General features: G+C 41.5%; 5 protein-coding genes across 8 annotated transcripts; 3 read left to right on the forward strand and 2 right to left on the reverse strand.

Annotated features, from left to right (window-relative positions):
* The first annotated feature begins 436 nt into the window (after positions 1 to 436).
* Positions 437 to 4001, forward strand: Twisted (Protein O-mannosyl-transferase 2). Of its 3 annotated transcripts, XM_076909719.1 has the most exons (15): positions 437 to 583; positions 736 to 844; positions 928 to 1011; positions 1104 to 1188; positions 1255 to 1359; positions 1437 to 1545; positions 1688 to 1956; positions 2023 to 2129; positions 2205 to 2397; positions 2467 to 2670; positions 2736 to 2887; positions 2964 to 3052; positions 3117 to 3265; positions 3322 to 3731; positions 3812 to 4001. In XM_076909719.1, exons 2-15 carry the CDS (start codon positions 744 to 746, stop codon positions 3915 to 3917), a joined length of 2163 nt encoding a protein of 720 aa, XP_076765834.1. In that variant the 5' UTR covers positions 437 to 583; positions 736 to 743; the 3' UTR covers positions 3918 to 4001. The 3 variants fall into 3 exon arrangements, with proteins under 3 accessions (XP_076765834.1, XP_076765826.1, XP_076765842.1); XM_076909711.1 differs by lacking the exon at positions 437 to 583 and having other exon boundaries at positions 630 to 844; XM_076909727.1 differs by lacking the exons at positions 437 to 583; positions 736 to 844 and having other exon boundaries at positions 1248 to 1359.
* Positions 4002 to 5350: 1349 nt separating this feature from the next.
* Positions 5351 to 10376, forward strand: LOC143431566 (transmembrane protein 8B). 2 transcript variants are annotated; one of them, XM_076908524.1, is made up of 7 exons: positions 5351 to 5457; positions 6430 to 6689; positions 6776 to 7053; positions 7404 to 8033; positions 8149 to 8533; positions 8588 to 9001; positions 9107 to 10376. In XM_076908524.1, the coding sequence occupies exons 2-7, from the start codon at positions 6508 to 6510 to the stop codon at positions 9267 to 9269; spliced, it is 2052 nt and encodes a 683-aa protein (XP_076764639.1). In that variant the 5' UTR covers positions 5351 to 5457; positions 6430 to 6507; the 3' UTR covers positions 9270 to 10376. The 2 variants fall into 2 exon arrangements, with proteins under 2 accessions (XP_076764639.1, XP_076764555.1); XM_076908440.1 differs by having other exon boundaries at positions 8149 to 9001.
* Positions 10377 to 10407: 31 nt separating this feature from the next.
* On the reverse strand, positions 10408 to 11720 carry LOC143431677 (uncharacterized). Its single transcript, XM_076908643.1, has 4 exons — positions 11638 to 11720; positions 11374 to 11557; positions 11160 to 11301; positions 10408 to 11050 (listed from the first exon to the last, which is right to left on the reverse strand). The coding sequence occupies exons 1-4, from the start codon at positions 11718 to 11720 to the stop codon at positions 10647 to 10649; spliced, it is 813 nt and encodes a 270-aa protein (XP_076764758.1). The 3' UTR covers positions 10408 to 10646.
* A 777-nt stretch (positions 11721 to 12497) lies between these two features.
* On the forward strand, positions 12498 to 14092 carry LOC143424059 (uncharacterized). The gene is made up of 5 exons (XM_076895870.1): positions 12498 to 13041; positions 13140 to 13332; positions 13420 to 13603; positions 13676 to 13847; positions 13936 to 14092. The coding sequence occupies exons 2-5, from the start codon at positions 13156 to 13158 to the stop codon at positions 14090 to 14092; spliced, it is 690 nt and encodes a 229-aa protein (XP_076751985.1). The 5' UTR covers positions 12498 to 13041; positions 13140 to 13155.
* LOC143424048 (L-asparaginase 1) lies at positions 14085 to 18155 on the reverse strand. Its single transcript, XM_076895859.1, has 8 exons — positions 17895 to 18155; positions 17501 to 17612; positions 17264 to 17378; positions 16299 to 16635; positions 15567 to 15881; positions 15174 to 15478; positions 14932 to 15105; positions 14085 to 14860 (listed from the first exon to the last, which is right to left on the reverse strand). The coding sequence occupies exons 1-8, from the start codon at positions 18049 to 18051 to the stop codon at positions 14519 to 14521; spliced, it is 1857 nt and encodes a 618-aa protein (XP_076751974.1). The 5' UTR covers positions 18052 to 18155; the 3' UTR covers positions 14085 to 14518.
* Between the last annotated feature and the right edge of the window lie 1005 nt (positions 18156 to 19160).

Consider the following 19160-nt stretch of genomic DNA (forward strand, 5'->3'; position numbering starts at 1 on the left):
AATGATGACTTAATGTATCGACATATAAATATGCACCATAATTTTTACATTTCTTTAAACGTAACAAGACTATGCAGAGTTTTGCAAAGGTCCGTTAAAAGCAGTTATATGATCTCGACCAGATCAACATCTAAGAGGTTCATTGTGTGATCAGTTGCGTCGGCATTTATTGCTTGGCAAAAAAATTGAGTGAAATATAAACAAGAGATCTCAGTACTCGACAGATAATGTTCCAGAGATAATGTCTTGGATAATTTATCGAGTCTTTTTTTTTACAAGAATATCCCTTGCGGTTTTGTTATTATTATATAAACCGAGAACACTGACCGATGGCATATGGACCGCCGCAAAACGGCCAATTTTATGCGATTATATTCAGTGTCATTTTCTTTCAGCAGTAACGACCGAAATGTTCGCATACTATTGGAAAGCAAACAGAATACAAATTTGACGTAAATTTAGAATCTATTCAATTGCTCGGCTTTTGGAAATCAATAAACGAAGGAGATGGTAATGGTCCGTTTTTTATTTCCTACGGCCCTGCGGAGAATGTAGCGGTACTTTTTCAGATGTTCTTAGAAAGGTAAGAATTTAAGAAACCAGCGTGGGTGTCTACGGTAGCGTACAGCAGAATTTAAGCATCCAACGTATTTTTAATATAACTTATTATACATAAATGTTAAACGATATGCAATTGTAATTATTATATCCTTGGATAACATTGTCAATGAACAGATAATAGCATGAAGAACACAACTAATCATTTAGAAAGTGCACATAAAGTAAAAAATGTTCATTTACATAAACCACGTACAATTAAACAAAAAAGGGAAACAATCGAGCTGTAAGTAATATTATTTTGTAATTTATATTTCGAAATTTTCTTGTTAACAATTGTGCATATATTTTGGTAACACCTTCATTTAGTGTCTGGTGGCTGTTATTTGGTATTATCGTAATACTCACAATAGGGACAAGATTTTATAGAGTTACAGAGCCACAGCATGTTTGGTAAGCTATTTACATAAAGATTAATATAAAAGTTATTGTAAATTTATCGGATGGACTATATCTAATCCATTCTCATAAATCTGTTCTTCTAGTTGGGATGAAACACATTTTGGCAAAATGGGAAGTTGGTACATAAATAGAACATTCTTCTTTGATGTCCATCCACCTCTTGGAAAGGTAAGTAATACATGCTTAAATGATTGCACCTTAAGAATGTTAAGAATCTACATTATTAGTTTTCAGATGTTAATAGCATTATCTGGTTATTTAAGTGGATACGATGGGACGTTTCCCTTTGAGAAACCTGGAGATAAGTTTGAGAATGTTAAATATGTTGGCATGAGAATTGTAAGTATTTGATATTAACAAACTACAGAAATAAGATACCTAACGAAGTTGTTAACAAATTATATTCTATGTTTCAGTTTTGCACTTTTTTAGGTGCAACCATAGTTCCTCTATCGTTTCTAATTGTATGGGATTTGACAAAATCTGTTCAGGCAGCAACATTTTCTTCATTATTTATTTTATTTGGTATATATATTATATTCATATACATATATGTAAACTATAATCATTCATGCATTTATGCAAACTTTCAATCTGCAAACCATAATACATATCATAACATTTAAAGCACAAGGTGAATGAATTGTTAAATAATTTGTGTACTTAGATGTAGGATTACTGACATTGAATCAGTACATTTTGCTGGATCCTATACTATTATGCTTTATGATGTGTGCAACTTGGGGAATGGCTCGTATAAGTTCCCTTCATAACGAACCATTTACATGGAAATGGTGGGGATGGTTATCGTTCACAGGAATCTCCCTTGCTTGTACAATTAGCGTAAAGTTTGTTGGTTTGTTTGTCGTTCTACTGGTTGGACTTTATAGTGCTTTTGAATTGTGGAGAGAATTGGGAGATCTGACAAAGCCTATTGTAAGTTACCGAATTATCTATTTGTTTAAAATTAATTATTTACATTTATTTTTGTATTTATTACAGGTCCATGTTGGAAAACACTTGCTAGCACGATGTATTTGTCTCATTTTCTTACCGATATTATTGTATATGCTATTTTTTTATATTCATCTTACTGTTTTAAGTAAAAGGTAAAAGAAAAATGATTCATACTCAACATACAGTTTATGTTATATTATATATATTAATGATATGAAATATTTTAGCGGAAGTGGAGACGGATTCTATAGTTCGGAATTTCAGTCTTTACTGGAGGGAAATTCTTTGTATAATGCAACAATGCCACGTCAATTAGCTTATGGAGCTACAATTACATTGAAAAATCACAGAACTGGCGGAGGATACTTACATTCTCATTGGCATTTTTATCCAGAAGGCGTTGGAGCTAGGCAACAACAAGTATTAATGTTATTGCGCTTCTAACAATATATTTCAAATGAGATATCGATTTGCATATCTTTCGTTTAGATTACTACTTATTCGCATAAAGATGATAACAATCTGTGGTTAATAAAGAAGTTTGATACCGACGACATACCATCAGAACCAGTGCTAGTAAAACATGGTGATCTTATACGGTTGGAACACGTTATCACACGTCGAAATTTGCACTCGCATAAAGAAATCGCGCCTGTCTCCAAAAAGCACTATCAAGTTACGGGATACGGTGAAGTAAGTCTATATTTTTATTTATTTTTGAATTTCGTTATACAATCATGTGTCTCTTACTTTCGTAGAATGGCACCGGAGATGCTAACGATGTATGGAAAATTTTAATAGCAAATGGCAAGGATGGTGATGTAATTGAAACAGTAACGAGTAAATTAAAGTTTGTGCACTATTTACACCATTGCGTTTTAACGTGCAGCGGTAAAACATTGCCAAAGTGGTCGGTAACGAAAATTTATGAATTTTCAAGTAAAAGGAAAAAGAAGCTCTTACGTAAATTTTGTAATTTTCTTTAGGGCTTACAGTCAACAGGAAGTTTCTTGTAATCCAAACATGAGAGATAAGAATGCTCTATGGAATATCGAGGACAATAATTATGCAAAGTGTTAGTACCCAGCAGTTAAAAAATATTCTATATTTTGATATCTAATAATTACTTTTCTTTATAGTACCAAACGTTAGCTTCCAAGTATACGCACCTGGATTCTTAAACAGGTTTTTAGAGTCACACGCAGTTATGTTACAAGGAAATTCCGATCTAAAAGTTAAAGAAGGAGAAGTATCGTCACGTCCGTGGCAGTGGCCCATTAATTATAGGGTAGGTTTTATAATCATAAGTGGCAGGAACGTTGAATTAAACGATAAATATTTCAGGGACAATTTTTTTCCGGTAACAGTTTAAGAATATATTTACTTGGCAATCCAATCATATGGTGGAGCAATATTGTATTTTTAATATTCTTTATTATATTATACATTCACGCTTCTGTGCGGCAGCAACGCGGTTGCATAGAAAGCCCTGCTATTCTTGAGCAAAGAAATAAAATGATGAACGCAGGGAAATGGCTGTTTATTGGCTGGACATTGCACTATGCACCATTCTGGGCAATGAGCAGAGTTTTATATTTCCATCATTATTTCCCGGCCTTATTATATAGTTCTATGTTGACTGGGGTAACTTTAAATTACATTATCAACAGGTTACTCATTTTATTCCCAAATAAAATTGGATACGTTATATATCATACAATAATAGGCATTGTTCTTTCAAGTATGATATATAGGTGAGTAAAATTTAAATATAGCTAAACAACAAGTATGCAGTAAAGGCTTTTTATATATTTTTATACATGTTTTGTTATAGTTTTTATCTGTTTTCTCCATTGGCTTATGGTATGGTTGGCCCCTCCTCTCTAGACCCTGAGAGTCCAATGCATTCTTTAAGATGGATGGATACTTGGGAATTTTAACGAAGACTGTGTAAAATACTTTTACTAAATATTTTTGAGATTCATAGAAGAGCAATGTAAAGTGACAAAGTACAGATATACATATTTATATAGTTATTCAAGTTATCAGACTTGAGGAATACACGATTTGTACATAAATTTTTATACATATATATGTATATATATATACGTAGGATATTTTTTATTTTTACATATATGTACACTTTACTTGAATAATAATTACTTTGTTTAAACAATAGTTACATAAAAGATAAATGGTATATAGAACAATATCGTAAAGAAATGATTATGCTGCAGCGACGAAAACAAGACGCATAAGACACCCACGAAGCCAGATTGTTTCAGAAGGTTCCCGAGTGAGCGTGCCCCGCTCAGCTGATCGGGCCACGTGTTAGAACTGCGTCTTGACAACGCAAGACCGTCTCAATTCCCATTAAACGGCCGATTAAGGGGTAAATCTTGGCTCGTCGCTGATTCTCTCTTTATCTCTTGGTATTACTTAACGGCGTGAGTTCAGAACGGCCGTAGCCACTCGATACACTACGAGTCACACCGCCTGCACCAAGTTTCCCTTATTAGAACCGTGTTTAACCGGTGAATCGTAGCGCGAACCTTTCCACACCGTGAACGGATCAATAAATAGCTCCCGGGGTTTTCAGTCTGTTGAGCGGCCGCGAACGCACTCTTACGTGAGATCAGGAATAGCTGTCAAAGCGACCACGTGTTCCTACGAGAGTTCCCGGTACGTGTTCTCGCGCCTACATGTGTGCATGTTCGAAACCGCATGATAAGCCGTGTGTACCGGTAATCGGCTATGATAGAAACAGGCAAGCCTAGTGATGTTGCGGCTACAACTGCGGGAGTGTCCGTTTCTTTCAGAGTTCGCGAATGAAATTCGCCGAACGAACTTTACGTTCGACACGAATATACATTGTATACACACGGTTGAAAATCTGATCGCGACAGTATCGTAGAAGATAGCTTCGGTTCGATTAACCAGTCGTGCACTTGCTCAGTTTTTGACTAACGTCGTCGGGAGCAATATTCAGCTGGCCAACTGGAGATTTACCAGATGGTCGGTAAAATTCGCGCGCTAATTTCGATTGGCCAGTGAACGTGGTCTGCCGACGAAAATTTAAGACGATCATTGTTTAGAGACACTTGTTGCTGGATCGGCGACGATAATCATTCGACACGGTCCTGGCTTACCAGCTGGCATTGTTTCGACCCTATCTCTGAACGTAATCGTATTTGATCCGCGTCATGAGATGGTTGTTACGAACGACGCGTAACGATGCTAATCGGATGTAAATGTGTAGGTACGCGGTGCGCGAGCAAGCAAAGTTTAACGCGAGGCAAATTGCCGTATTGCACATTTTTTAATATATTTTAACTCGCCCGTTATGATTATTTTAAGTGATCCACATCTTTCTGTTCTCAGTACAGTCGGTCAACCGAGGCCGCGATATTGTTAATCATTCTGCCCCGTATTCCCAACGATCATTTAACGCCCCATGCGTTGCTTTTACAACGCGTCTACGTAAGTATTAATTGATTCTAATTGAAATACAGTTCTAAAATTGTTCGCGGCCAGGGTCGAACCACCGGTTCGCGTGTTTTACCGCGGTTCGTTCATCGACGACTTGAGTCGAATGTTAATTAACCATTAAAGTCCAATTGGCAAGCGGTCGCGTTATAGGAAATCAATTTTTCATGCATTATTTAGCGAACCGCTCGATTATTGCGATGCTCGGTTAATTTATCGCGAGTCTCATCGAAACGTTCTAAGTTCAAAGACGAAACTGCAAGTCCATTTAGTTCACTGATAACGATGTGCATCCAGTTCATAGGTCGCTAGATAGATTCCATAATGTTTAATATTTCTCTTACTTTAGTTTTGCATAAATGACACAATACGTGCCGAATTCAATTAATCGCATATCTCACGATTAAAAACGGTATCGCGCGATAATATTTTTGAGATAGCGATAACAGTAAAACCGGATATCAAAACGATAACATTAGAGCGACGCAATGTAGATTTTTTTACGCTCATTACTCAGTTACATCTTCATACTGATCGGTAAGTACTGCGAAGCAGCGGAAAGCCGTCGAAACTCGAGATAAACGTCTCGCGCAGAGAGGAGTATCAAGCGTGGTTAACGGAAATGTAGTCAAATGAGCTGTCGCGTCTTGCGAGCGCAGGAAACGCGGGAATTGACGATGGAATCTGACCTACTTGGATCGGAGTTTATCGCGGTGGTCTTCCTCGACGTCTCGAAATGAACCTCGCGAAAATCAGCCGCGAAGATGTAACCGCGATGACATCATTTCCTGCTCGAATTATCGCGAATTGGAATATTTCCTTATTGCGGACCGCGCGTTACACGGCATGTTAATCCCGTCGAATCTCTTATCCCGCGGCTAATTAGAGAAAATTGGGACACGCGCGATTCGAACGTCGCGTGACGTCCCCAGTTTAAGAAATTGAAATCTCTGTTGTCCTCCCCAGGTCGTCGAGGCGGGATAACTTCACCGAACTTCGGGCAAAGGAGTAGCTTGTTATGTGGCGAGTCGCAGGATCTGTAATATGCGTGGCAGCGTGCTAGTCGTTTTGTTGGCATGGATCATCGCGAGAGAACAGGGCCTGTGCGGCAAACTCGAGCGAGTCGCTCATCAACCGAACAACATCCTCGACGACTATTACGCCTACCGTCACATCTCCATCGTCCACTTCAGCATCCCGGATTGCACGGTTGCCGCAGGGTTCAAGTAATCTCTCAATTTTCAGCAGACGAATGGATGATCAAACGGAGAGACACGTGTGTAAAACGCTCGTCGTGCATCGCTGTTTTCAGGTTCATTGTAAAAGAAGAGAAAACTGGAGGAATAGGTAGCTGTTCGCCCCGGAATGTCTCGATATACTTGAAATCCGGCAGCCTGCCGTTCGTGCAACCGGACGGATCGAAAATAGCGGCTAAGCTCATGAAAGGGAGACGTCGTTATTATACCCTGACAATGGAGAGTAACGGGGATGAGTATATGATCAGAATCGACGCACCTTCGCCGGGTGATTGGTACGCTATCGCGTTTCGATCCTGGAGCGATCCTGACAACGGGAAGATCACTCAACAAGGTTGATAATTAACGTATGCACTGCACCAACAAAGCTTCATTTGCTTCAGTTTGTTCAGAATCAACTGTGAAACTGCATAAGTTCATATAACAGGAGTTCTCTAAGTCTCTTCGTACACTTTTATTTTCAGTAGATTGAGTAATATAGTAAAACGGCAGTAGATTAAGAGTCCAGTAATAGTTCGTTTAATACATTACTATCACGCGACCATGATAGAAATTTCAGTATTAGAAGCAGTTGGTGTTAAATATTCAGTGATACAATTATGCCATATGCTTATCAACAGTGTCTCTCTATCAGTATTCTTCTAAAAATGACTGAAAATAATAAATACACAATGTTATATTCAGGTCTTGGAGCGTCGTGCGACACTGTATTGGACGCAGAGTTACTTGTAGAACCTGCCTCGATAATGTTGCCGATGGAGCCGAGGTCGATATACGAGGTACACATGAACGAAAGCGTAGATTCTGCCGTGATGCAGCTACTAATCCCCGACGAGTTTGTGGACTCTAGCTTGACGTTAACATCGACCTGCGGTGAAGAATGTAGGATCGCGGTTCATGTGACTGCCGAAGATCATCTGGCAGGGACAATCGTGAACACTACAACCGCCACCGTCTACTTCAAGCCCTATTCGGATACGTTCCATTACGCTACTCTTCGTCTGCTATCCGGGGAATCGTCGACCGTGTCCTTACAGTTGCTCGACAGTTCTCCCACTGATTTTACCCAAGTGAAGCCAGTGGACTTGATGAGAAAGTCCTTGCCCGACTTCTTCCTCTTCGACTACGAACATCTTCGTGGAAACGGCACGAAACCGTCTGCGTTCAATCTGACCGCAGACACTCTGTCCGTCCTCAGCTTTGAAATCGGTCGTGTGTACGACGTAGGTGGTACTTTAACTCTGGGGTTGAAGTTAGTCGACACGAAGGACAAGGAGAAGAAGAATGTGGTTGTAGTCGCGTGCATTTCGTTAGGTGAGTTAGCAACCTCGATGAAAAGTTGATCAATCCTCTCTCAGGCTACGATTTTTACAAATGGTTTACGAAGGGTCGATAGAACTTATGTCAAAAATAAATCCTGTCCGAGTAGGTTACTATTCGAACATCACTGCCGGCGGAGGCTGCGTCCGCACAGAAAATACAACGGCCGCTGATATATACGTGAATTCTACGAAGCCAGCTAGTCTTCACATTCCATATCCGGAGTCGGGAATCTGGCACTTGAGTTTGAGGGCATTCTGTTTGGAGGAGAACTGCCGTTGCATCGCGACCTGTCTAAATGGGACCGCCTGCGAGGATTGCGATTGCATGAGCCCTTGCGAGGCCAGAGTCGAGAGTCGTATCTCTTCGCTACCTTGCATCGAAGGTCGTTGCAACTCCCGTGGGAAATGCATGCATTACATGAGCGGCGGCTTCGTATTCGCCGCGTGTCATTGCTCTGGTGCTTACCGCGGTTTCGATTGCGCGGACGATACGTATGTCCTTAGTAATGGGGACGTAATCATCCGTGTGATATTGCTAACGTTTAGCAATCTGGCATTCATCGGTTCCATTTACGTGGCCATCCGCCGGGAATATTTCACGGAGGCGATCGTTTACGCCGCAGTAATGTTCTTTTCGACGTTCTATCACGCCTGCGAGGCTGGAGAGGACGTGTACAGCGTCTGCATCATGAGACTGAGCGTGCTGCAATTTTGCGACTTCTTCAACGCTCTCCTATCTATCTGGGTGACGCTGGTAGCGATGGCTTCGTTTGGCCCGAAACTCACCGCCTTCTGTCAAATATCTGGAGCTGTTATACTTGCTATGAGCGCTGAAATGGATCGTACGGCTCTTTGGGTGTTTCTTTTGCCAGCCATCACGGGCTCCGCTCTGATCGGCCTGTCTTGGGGCATGAGGTGCAAGAGGAGAGGTACGATTCGTTATCCATCGCGTCCTTATAGGTGAGCTGATCATTTAAAAATTGAACTGAAAGAATAATTGGAAGAAAAGGATCGATCGACGTACGTTGATACTAAGTTGTATAAAATTGCAATTTATGTTCGCAGGAGCATCTATTTCCCGGCTGGTCTTCTTATAGTCTCGCTAGGACTTATCTGCTACGCATTTCTGCAGACAAGAAGCAATTATTACATTGTCCACAGTTTGTGGCACGTGTGCGTTGCAGTAGGAGTCATACTGTTGCTACCAAAGCGACAGTACATGAAATGATCGTCGAGGGGAAGATGTTGTACCTATTCCGCAAAAGTGAAAGTTGTTGAAAAGTATCATTAGGAGAAAGAATCGTTGTTGCCAATTTAATAGGAGAAAAAAAAACACGGGTACAAAAGATGTTCGTAGCAATCGACGATGTTCGCAAGCGATCGTACATCGAACATATATTGTAATTTTCAGAGAACTTATTCTTGTAAGAATCGAATATAACGTTTATAGAACGATGGATTGTTGCAACTAAACGCATCTCAGAAGCAATATGGATTTTACAACAGTATTGGAATAATTACCACGATGTTATCTATTGTTGTATTTGTATCATTAGCTAGCACTAAACACGTTATTATACCGCAATTACGATATGTTCATCTCTTAAGGGAAATGTACACTTGAGATGGAATTATGCTTAATTACTTACTTGGTTGTTACATTTATCAATGCCAATTCAATTAGGCCGCTTGACAACGCGTTCAACGAGGATTTAAGTATTTTGTTAAGGACCAAAACGTTTCTAGAATACACACGTAAATACGTATATACGATCTAATAAAAGATGTCGTATATTATTTTTCTGTAGAAACGAAATTGCATTTCACTAACGCGAATATAACACAGTACCCTACATTCTATTATTAACTATGAATATGTCAAGTACTATCTTGGGATGGATGTTCCCATTCGAACGTCGGCTGTCCAATATCGACGTTTTATGTTAATTTTAGAGAATTCGTTTTAACTTTTCTCCTAGGAATCAATACCTCGCACGCGACTCATACAATAATGAAAGAACTATATATTTATACGCTGTAAAAGTTTATTCTATCTACAACGAGGATCGTAAAACGTTCGAAACGTGATTAACCCACGCTGTAATCGTACCAAGAGATAACAAATCGTTACGCCGTGTAATTCCATACGGTCCTGTCTGCTTCACACGAGGCTTGTGTGAAGTACAAGCATTCACGTTTAAAGGAAAGTTGTTGAGTTACACGCTGAACTGCGCCAACTAACGAGTCGGTCACTTCACGCGGGAACAATTTCACTTTCCTTGGTCCGCACGTGTGTAAAACGTTCAAATAAACGTAAATGGACATCTGTTGCAAATTTGTTCTTTTGTACTACCTGCGATATATCTATAGATTAGTTTAAAACAGGGCCGGTTTAAGGAATTTCTCTGCTTCCCCTATCTTCCTCTTCAACGAAGTTTAATATTGAATTAACGCTAACTTTTCTTAAAGCTGCTTTAAGACTATAGTAACATTAAACCGGCCATGCTTAGACCACAAGTTGCCAAGGATCCTTCACATTTCAATGTCCGAAAATCGAAGTCAGCATATTCCGTTGTGTTATCAGACTCGGCCACCCCGAAAGTAATTACAACGACCCAGTTCCCGTGGGCGTCGTTGCTCCCGTGTTAACCGTCGCGACTGTGGTAATTACGTTCGATAACAAGGACAGTATGGTTTCCACGGAGAATCCACAATGTGGATAATTCCGCGAACAATTCCGTCCGGCTCTCCCTGCTTCCACCGCCTCTTGTATCGCGGTTCCCTCCGTGGCCGTCTGGAAAATCTGATTCGTTGTGATCGCGTCGATCACCCGCTCGAACGAGGAGGCTCTTTCCTCGTCGTTTAGATTATTGGCCTCCTTCATGGAGGACGCAGCCTGCTGCGAGTAAGTGCACACGGCTCGTTGCATGCAAGACGTCGTATCGATGCCGTGACGGGCCAGAACGTCGTCCATCTTTGTCATGATCTGAGTGAAACCGCTCTCATCGCCTGAAATCAACGCATCTTGTCAAAAGATCGACTGGATCGTGGTCTATGCTAATGAGAGGCTCGATAATTGTCGCTTTCTTTGAACAGAATGAAAATCAAAGTAACTTACTTCTAGCGTAGTGGCCATAAGTGCCGGAGAGGACGTAGAGTAACTTGGGAATGATGAGGATGGAACCGATCCCCAGAATAGCGCCCAGAATCAATCCTCCCAAGTCTATTTTCGCCGGGGCATAAGAAGACACTCCGTAACCCTGTGTCGATCTCTGCATTATTTACTCGGCCAAGAACGTTTCGTGTAAATGTAATTAACGACGACGACTTACGCTCCCTGTACTACCCAGATTCGTGAAACCAAATCGAGCCTCCTGGTTGCGATCCGTAATGTCATTGGTGTCCGTGTCAGCCCGCTTCGTCGACGCCTCGCGCGACTCCACTTGGGATGGCATGGCTATCTGGTCCTGAGACTTTGCACTCTTCCCCAAATAGATCATCGAACTCGGTATAAACCTGCTCGATGTTTGTAAAAACTTGTTATCGTACTCTTAAAAACAGAACGCTAATTGATCGATTTGCAAGGAGAATCTTACCCTCCGTCGTCAAATTTTGGATTGCTCCTAACAACCGTCGCTGAGGAGATCAGGAACAGGATGAAGCATCGAAGACTGAACATCTGCATCTGCGAAAAGCAGGATATTAAAGATCGTACCGCGTCCACGTAAGCTGCAAAGGAACATACCTCGACTGAACGCGAAAAGGAAGTGCGAATCGTTTCGGAGCGCGTTGCGCGGTTCGTTTTTTGATGAAACTGGGGGACATCGACGTTGTTTCTGGCATATATAGCCACGCACCTACTCCGGATCGTCACGACATGACAAACCATGGACATAATTGGAGTCGGTGGTTTCGCTTTCATTGTTAGATTTTCATGGGACGCTATCACGATGCGTGACTCGTTCGTCTCTCCTGAAGAAGCAGCAGGACGTTAAACTGTCGCCGCGAATCGTTCGAAACGGCATTGTTGTCGTACAAGAGAGATCACGTCCGTGGCCAGAAATAATTTATCTTTCGCAAGAACGATAACGATCTGTTAACACGTTCGCCCATCTTTTATTACGTTCCTTCAGGAACCAACCGATTACACGCTGTTACGTAGCGAAAAATCAGATGTTACCTAGGAATTTATCAAGACTGAGTTATCGAATATCCGTGTTACCAATCGTGTCCGTTCATTTTTTATTCGCTTTACCATTATTTACCGTTAGAAAAATTGTGATATTCTAATTAGTTATGTTCTATCCGATAATTATGATGGAATAGATCAACAATAGCCTTAGTTTGTTACAATGTCTCGTTTGCAAAGTGGAAAAGGAAATAAAGAAACTTCGTGAAATTAGAGTTTCGCGACTACGCATTCGTCTGTGCCTGATTTTGAGACAAGGAATTCGTTCTGCAGGTTGCTCGGGAAAATTCACGAAAGTCGGTGGCTCGTATGCGTGCACTAACAGTGCTTCCACATATGAATGCACAGATAAATTAAAATACGCTCACAGTGTCTCTCAGTTGACGTTACATTATCTACTTCGTTTTAATTCCAATAAAGTGATAATGTCGATTAAATTACGTGTTCCATGCGCAGAAGTACGCCAACTATCGGGAACGTTCTTTAAACGCGTCTGTTCTCGGTGAAAACAGCGAAACGCGACCACCAGCGTAATTACGAAACGTGGAATTCATAACGCGAGCTTGTGGAATTTTCAGCCGTGACGATGACCGGCGCAACAGCTACGGGAACGCTCGTTTCGCGACAGCAATTTAACGAGAATTCTTTTTTTTTAGGTTCGTTAATTCTGCCGCGAGAGCAGAGCTTCCTACACGAAGAGGGTGGGCTCTAGCTGCTGTACAAAAACTCCCGACAGGGATCAAGGATTCGTCACACGTACTCCTGTGCTCGCTCCAATTAGTCGATTCGCTAGCTACCGCCTCCGCGCATCGTAAGTACACCTCCAACAATTTTCCATTGCCAATGATTAGCTCAAATCACATTGCGAGGAGTATCATTAGTCTTTTATCATAGACTGGCTGTTTTTAGTGGAAAATCTGGAACAATGAAAAGTTCGTTTAAACACGTTATTACATTGTTACTACTTTCATTGCTGCACTTTTCTGAACCGAAAAACGACGTTCACGAGAAGAGTAAGAGTTCAAGAGCTCATAGTAAGACGTTCGGGAAACATCCTAACGGTGGATTGTTCTCCTTCAATTCCGATGAAGGAAAACTTAGCGTAAGGTTTATTAAAAAATTGTTCGCTTTACACTTACGTAATTAAAATGTACTCCTCTTTGGTTTCTATCTACTGTGACTGTTATAGATCGATTGGGCTATAACTATTCCCTTCGTCTCGATACCATTGGAGCATAAAATCGAGGAGAACGGTGCACTTCCGTCGCTGCTCAACGTTAACGTGAAATCCCTTGGAATCGTTGGGCTAATAGCTGCGCTGTTCACCGTGATTCCACCACTGTTCTCGAAAACACATTCGCATTTCAATTACCGTAAGTAAACGATGCCCCGATCTGTCCACGATCGCCAGTAGTACATCTATCTTTCTTCGTACGGATCCCCAGGCTCGATGGACGATGAACAATGGCTGCAAATGGGAAACACTATCAACGAGATGATTTTAGGTAACGCTTACGTAGTCCCGTGCGTGCAACGCGTTGTTTGCTCGATCGTTTCAGTGGCAACGCACACGGACAACCCAACGAGCGTGAATAAAATAATCGATGGTTTGTCAAGGTGAAGTTAAAAGGATAAAACTCCCCGAATCAATAGATTCTCCCGTTTAATACAATGGTTTTAACGTTTTGAACAATTCAAAAAACAGTCACAAGTGGATCAAAGACGTCACAAACGGCACGATCATTCAAGACGCTGTGGCTGTCGGACGAAAAGGAAATGAAGATTGCGAGCATGTTTACAAGGACTGTTTACTAACGCCGAAACTTTTGAGAACCATGATGAATGAACTCGGGATAGTGTGACAATGTACCACGTACTCTTTATTATCTTACAAATACAAGAGAGCATATTTTTGTATAAAAGTCGAAAGGATACCTTGAGCTCGCAAGGAAACACGTTATTGTCCTAGCTCACGCTGTGTGAAATATTCTCCCGTGCACGGCTGCGTGATCCACTCATAATCACGATCACATTAGGCTTTCACTTTTCGTTACCTATTGTCTCGAATGTTTAACGACGCAACCGTGATAAATGTATTATTTACCTGGTATTTACCTGGCCTGTAGTTTTTGCAACGATGAAAATTTGAAAATCGTGCGTTACAGATTTATCGTACCGTTTAAGTTAAAACGTGAACAGCATCGCACTCGGCACCGTCGTGTTTGAAACCGGTATACCTGTTGCTTTCATCCGAATGCTCTCTTTTACGATATTTAATCAAACGTTTGTTATATCCGCGTCGAATCATCGAGCAAGGACAACAGTATTTCCACCTCCATAGAATCCGATGCTTTAGCGAGATCGTACGGCGATTGACCCGATTTATCTCGGCCATCTCTGTCCACGTTGTGCTCCAACAGAAATTTAACAGTCTTCACTTCGTTGTGCAACGCCGCGATGTGCAACGGCGTTCTTCCCGATAAATCTGTCTGCGAGAGGTCTGCGTTCGCCAACTGATACGACTTTAAACGCGTGATATTCCCAACTGCTGCCGCGGCGCACATTCTCTCTCCTATCAGATACGCGCTACCGTGCAAATGAGCTCCGCACTGCATCAATATTTTGATGATCTGCGAAACAGAAATGGAAGCAGTTTCCCTAATTTTCATGTAAGACGAGTAAAGTTAAGCTGATATTTTACATCGTGATGATCCCATTCTATCGCATCGACGAGTGGCGTACGATTGAATCGATCCTTTACGAAAACACTCGCGCCCATCCGCAAAAGGCACCGTACGATGTTTAAATCACCTTCGCAGCAAGCGACATGCAACGCCGTGCGACCATCTGCGTTTTTCTGCGATACGTCTGCACCCTGAAACACGAAAGAGTATTAAATACCAATTAAAGACTGAAACCTTTGTAGAAGAACTGTGTACTGACGTATGCCTTCAAAGCTTCGAGTTTCGCTACGTCGTGACTTTGCACGGCGGCGCTCAACATCGCCGGGAACAGAATTGAGCCCAATTCTTGACGTTCTATCCCAGAGGAGAGCCGCAAGGATCTCGCTACCGCTTCTACGAGATCCAGATCGTCGAGATTCGGTGGTCTTCCCGCGGTCAGCTCCCCTCGTAGATTCGTTTGCATCATTTCGCGTTTCGTTTTCGTATCCCATTGTTGCTTCGACAACACGTACGCGAGTTTGGTCAGCGCAGCCTCCGGTGTCATATCGGAACCTGATATTACACCTGGAAATTTTTAATATTTCTAATATATTAAATATTATAGTTCCTCGCTATAGGATTTCAAATAAAATATTTGAAACGTATGGTGTACCAGCGTCTTCAAGTAGTTTGCCAGATTTGTATGCATTCGAAACAGAACCCGTAGAACATTGCGTAATGTTGACAATAATAACTCCGCGTTTCGTGGCTGCAGACAATTCTTCGATTACGTCTTCTCGGTACACAGGCACGTTCCCTGCACCATAAGACTGCAATACAACACCTTCGATCGGCGGTTGCAGGAATGCCTTTATCAAGTCCGTAGTTATACTTGGAAATATTCGAAGCAAGCCGACGTTTCTGTTCAAGGACGCGTGTACGTAAAACTTATCCAACGTACACGGACGAAATATAGCTCGGTAGTCCACTGTAATGCAGAAACACATTACGGTGACGCGAATAAAACGTTAGAAACAGTAGAAAGTGTTCTCTTACAGACGTTTATAAATCACACTTGCGCACATGTATGTACACATACGAACGCGTTTAATGTTTAGTAGTTTGCAATGCTTTATATAATTAATTCCGTCTAGCGTGACTTTCCGCACGCGGATTTCTGATAATGAAATGTATTTATATGCCACGCAGCTCGTGCGTACTCTTTAATTCAACTCCTCGACACGAAACGATTTGATATGTGAAAAAAAAGTCGAGAAAAAGCGTGATAACAAATTCATCTTGAGTTGAACAGATGACATTTCGTGAAAGCAAACGATCAACGCGAGACTAGTGAAACTACAGCCAATTAACTAAATTACATCCCGTAATTAGGTCAGCTGCTAACCTTCTATTTTGATATTGGCCTTGGCCAGGGGCGGAAAATTCGGCGAATCGAACGCTTCGAACATGTTCACCGATATTTTACGGGTACGATTTCCTCTCATCAGATTCATCTTGAAGTAAACGCATACTTCCGGTATATTGTAATTCGCGGCTATTATCAGGGACGACAGGAAGTTGTCCAGGCCGTCGCTTCTCGCGTCGAAAATCGGCACTTGCGAGCCAGTCAAAATAACAATTTTCCCTAGAGATTCGAGCATAAAGGACAGCGCCGACGCTGTGTAACTCAACGTGTCCGTTCCGTGTAGAATGACGAATCCATCGAAATGTTCGTATGATTCCTAAAACAACCAATACTGCGTTAAATATAAAGCGGTCTCCTAAAGTCGTACGCGAGGGAAAAGTCGGCTATAAAGTTTTTAATGGATCTAGTTTGCGGTACTAGAAAAAACTTCGCTCTCTTTTTTAACTTCTCGTGCTTCTATTTGCATATACGCCTGGAATAGGTCTCATGCATACATACGACTGATTACAATAGCCGCATACATTCGTATGGTTGGCGGAAGTAATATTGCGGGACCGTAAATTACAACGTTAAGCGGTGACACGGATTGATACATCTTTACGCTATTTTCGTTGCAGCAAATCATTCATAACTTAACTTTCATTCATTCCCATCTCATTGCACTGCTTGTTATTTTAGTAACATTGGAATACACTAAAAATCTTTGGCTCGCGACGGAGAGACGCAGAGGGGCTGCAATGTGCAGAGACATTTTTAATCTCATACTGCATACACCGCGACGGGAAAACCAATTCCGAGTTGATATCATATGCCTCCGAACGATGCTTTCTACCTCCTCCTATATCTTTCAGATTGCTTCAATTCGCTCGAAATAGACATTCGATTTTGCAATCCCACTGCATCAGCTTTATCAAGTACAATCTGCATAATAAAGAGATTTTTACCTTAATATCGTTGGCGATATGGATCCAGTCATCCATCGACATGTCACTGGAATCACAGAGCGGCGAATACTCTAACACATTGTAGATAACGCGTCTGTTGTCTGTCGCTGTCATTCTTTAAAGAAACACGGATAAAGAGGAGTCCGTTAATTCGTCAGATTATTAAATGTGTTTTATTTATTTACCCACCGATCCCTGGACGTTCGAATCGTCGATTAGGATCGTATCTACACTTACGGAAGTACCAACGGTCCCATCGATCCAAATCGCTCCTCCGCGTACTGCCGGTCGTGCATGTGCGGATAATTCCGTAATTTTTTCACGAAGGCGTTCGCTTTTGGTACTAGCACTAGAATGAAACAAATGAAACAAATGAATCATTGCGCGCAAATCTCTCCGCTTTACAAGATTACAACGAGATCGTAAATTGAAAAACTAATTGCGAATAGTTGCAGTGGTTGATAGAGCGATATCCAGAGTGTTATCGCGTATTTTACGCTAAAAGCAATGACCGATCATTCATAAGTTTCTCTCGGTTCGTAATTATAGTGAAATCGGGACGAATATGTATCAAATCTTGACTAGCGATCAAGCTTACGATCTCGCTATATTTCATTCGCTTTAATTGTACCTCCGTTTTCATTTCTGATCATCCCTATGGTACCACCGGTGTACAGGACGAGCACACGGCCGTCGGGAACATTCTCAGTAGCCATACGATGAAAACTGTCGGTCGTGCCGTTGACGTGACTTTCTACGTGCGAATTATTCACAGCTGGTCGTGACATATTAATACCTCGCGTGTTCACAGCGGTCGTCTTATCGTAACTTGATGTCTTTTACAGAGAAGATACCGTTATGCAATTTCTACGAATCAACGATAGTCAATAAATGAAACCTTTTCACGTACTTTCCAAGTTTACGTAGCATAAAAATAGATACAGAATTCCACTATGAACCGACTGTTAGAAGGGGCACGGAATAACGTTCTTGCAGAATATAATCGTCGAGTATTAGATTAGATTTCTCCAATACATCTGTGACCCTGAATTTCGTAAGCGTTCGATCTAACAGACGAACGTGACGTAACATTATAGTGCGGATGAATCCCATCTTATTTCTATCGCTACTATAAAGTTTTCTACACACGTTGAGATTCCCCTCGTCACATGATCCGAGCCGCGGTTTCGTGTGAAACTATCTCAAGTGTTGGCGTTGTCCATTTACACTTGACACCAGGGGTTTGCAACCGATGTAATTTTGACGCTGCTAACGAAACGACGTCGATTCACATTTCGGCACGAGCCTCTGCTTGTTACTATTTTAGTGAAGAAAAAAATTTCTTAATCGATTCTAGCATTCGCCACACATACTTACTTATCCGATTTTAGTAACGCTAGCTGGCACTTTCACTCGATCCACATTCCATTCTGCTTGAAATTGCAACGTACGCGATAATAGGACCGCTTCCTGCAGATGCAGCACTATCGTTCTTAAGGTCGTTTATCTGCGATTCCGTGGCTCTTATTCTTAAAGGATTTCTGCAATTTACCACTTCGTACGCGTGATCCAATGTCGTTGCACTCTCTGCGTCCATCGAGGTTGCCCAGTAGCTGTTTCCTGCTCGAGATGGACCCTTCAGCTGCCACAAAGATGCATCGCACATCCTTGATATTTCTGCATGCAACGATATTTGCGTCAAAAGACTTGTATTTGATACATGCGACGAGATAACTCTCATGGTGTGTAAATTACTTAACGTTTGTTCCGATTGCTGTAATCTATGTAATATTTTGCACACTTATCAATTCAGTAATACTTAAGTTTCATTTTACCGCAACTTTCCCACTGGCGATAGCAGTTGGCATAAACCTCAGTTTTGTTTATAAAAGAGTTT

Source organism: Xylocopa sonorina, chromosome 1 (assembly GCF_050948175.1).
Source record: "Xylocopa sonorina isolate GNS202 chromosome 1, iyXylSono1_principal, whole genome shotgun sequence".
NCBI classification, from domain to species: domain Eukaryota; kingdom Metazoa; phylum Arthropoda; class Insecta; order Hymenoptera; family Apidae; genus Xylocopa; species Xylocopa sonorina.